General features: G+C 59.5%; 1 protein-coding gene across 1 annotated transcript in view; it reads right to left on the reverse strand.

Annotated features, from left to right (window-relative positions):
- The window catches only part of TNXB (tenascin XB), a 70,577-nt gene that overhangs the window by 39,796 nt on the left and 29,421 nt on the right, over positions 1 to 1,360 (reverse strand). Inside the window, exon 11 of the mRNA XM_011944765.1 lies at positions 133 to 465. Within this exon, the coding sequence (XP_011800155.1) occupies positions 133 to 465 (333 nt within the window). The remainder of the gene's footprint in view (positions 1 to 132; positions 466 to 1,360) is intronic.

Here is a 1,360-nt window from a genome sequence, read left to right on the forward strand (position 1 = left end):
ATATACCCTTTCCAGGTCTTCCCCTGGCAGGTGGCCTCAAGGTTCCACTGGAGCAAGGAGAGCAACTGGCTATAGGGAAGCTGGGAGCCAGCAGTGGGAGGGAACCAAAGCAGGCCCCTGCCCTTCACTCACCTGTCACGCCCACGGCGGACACCGGGCCCACGCGCTGTCCCTCATGGAGGCCGTACAGGTGCATCTTGTACTTGTGCCCGGGCTCCAGGCCCCCAACGGTGACCTCGCTTTCCTCGCCCCCAACACGCACCGCCTGGGGCCGCCCATCCCTGTCCTTGTACTGCACAGTGAAGGAGTCGAAGCGGCCCTGGGGGACGGTCCAGGAGAGGCTCAGCGAGTCAGGGGAGGATCCTGTCACTGTCAGCTCCCCCAGGAGCGGCTCCTCAGAGGACTCTGGGGCCTCCGTGCCCAGCTCTGTGGGGCTGGGGGTCTCGTCCACATCCTCCTGAGGAGCTGAGAGAAGAGGCAGAGGCATGAAGGGCTGCTGGCTTTGCTGCTGCCCACAGAGGACAGCCATGGAAGCGCCCTTACGCTGTGGGCTCAGGGGCTCTGTAGCCTTTGTATTCGCCATTGGGTCACTCACAGATGGGAAGGGCTGAGACAGCCCTTGCCCCACCCTGCTCTAGTGGGTTCTGTGGGGGTGAGGGGGTCTCCCTTCGTGTCTGAGAAAGGAGCTGAGATGGGAAGAGAGGAAGCCGCTGAGGATTCTTCCAAACCACGTTCACTGACAGTGCTGACCTCAGACAGTGAGGAGGGCAGTGAGGCCTCTTCCTACCTGCACCCTCCCCAGGGCACTGTGGCTGCCCCACCCCTCATATGAGGATCTGACCATGGAATGTGCTCCTGCTGTGGCCTCCCCAGGCAGCCCTGCCCCTCCCTCCCCTTTAACCTCAAGGAATGAATTGCTAAGGCAGGGCTCCAGGCATGAGTGGGAGAAAAATTCTGGGTGAGTGGGATCCAGGGAGGGCCGTGCCCCTCCCTGGCTGGCTCTGGAATCACAGCCCTGTGGGCACCTACCCGTCCCCTGCAGTTAGGTCTCTGCTGAGGCTCCATGGCGTGGGGAGACTGTGGCACAAGGGAAGCCAGCCCTTCTGTGATGCACTACATGGGGGACTACTTTGGGATAGCAGATTGAGGAAAGAATTGGCAAGAATGACAACCCAGAGGAAGGGAGTGAGGTGGGGAGGAAAAAAGATTACTGGGAAGTGAAAGAGTCAGGGAGAAATTGCAGCTCGCTCTGAAAATGCTTTGCTGCTCTAAGCACTATTCTAAGTGTGTGAGGGTGGTTTGTTTTTGTTTTTGTTTTTTGAGATGAAGTCGCTCTGTTGCCCAGGCTGGAGTGCAGTGG

This window comes from Colobus angolensis, unplaced genomic scaffold (genome assembly GCF_000951035.1).
Source record: "Colobus angolensis palliatus isolate OR3802 unplaced genomic scaffold, Cang.pa_1.0 Scaffold236, whole genome shotgun sequence".
In the NCBI taxonomy this organism is placed as follows: Eukaryota; Metazoa; Chordata; class Mammalia; order Primates; family Cercopithecidae; genus Colobus; species Colobus angolensis.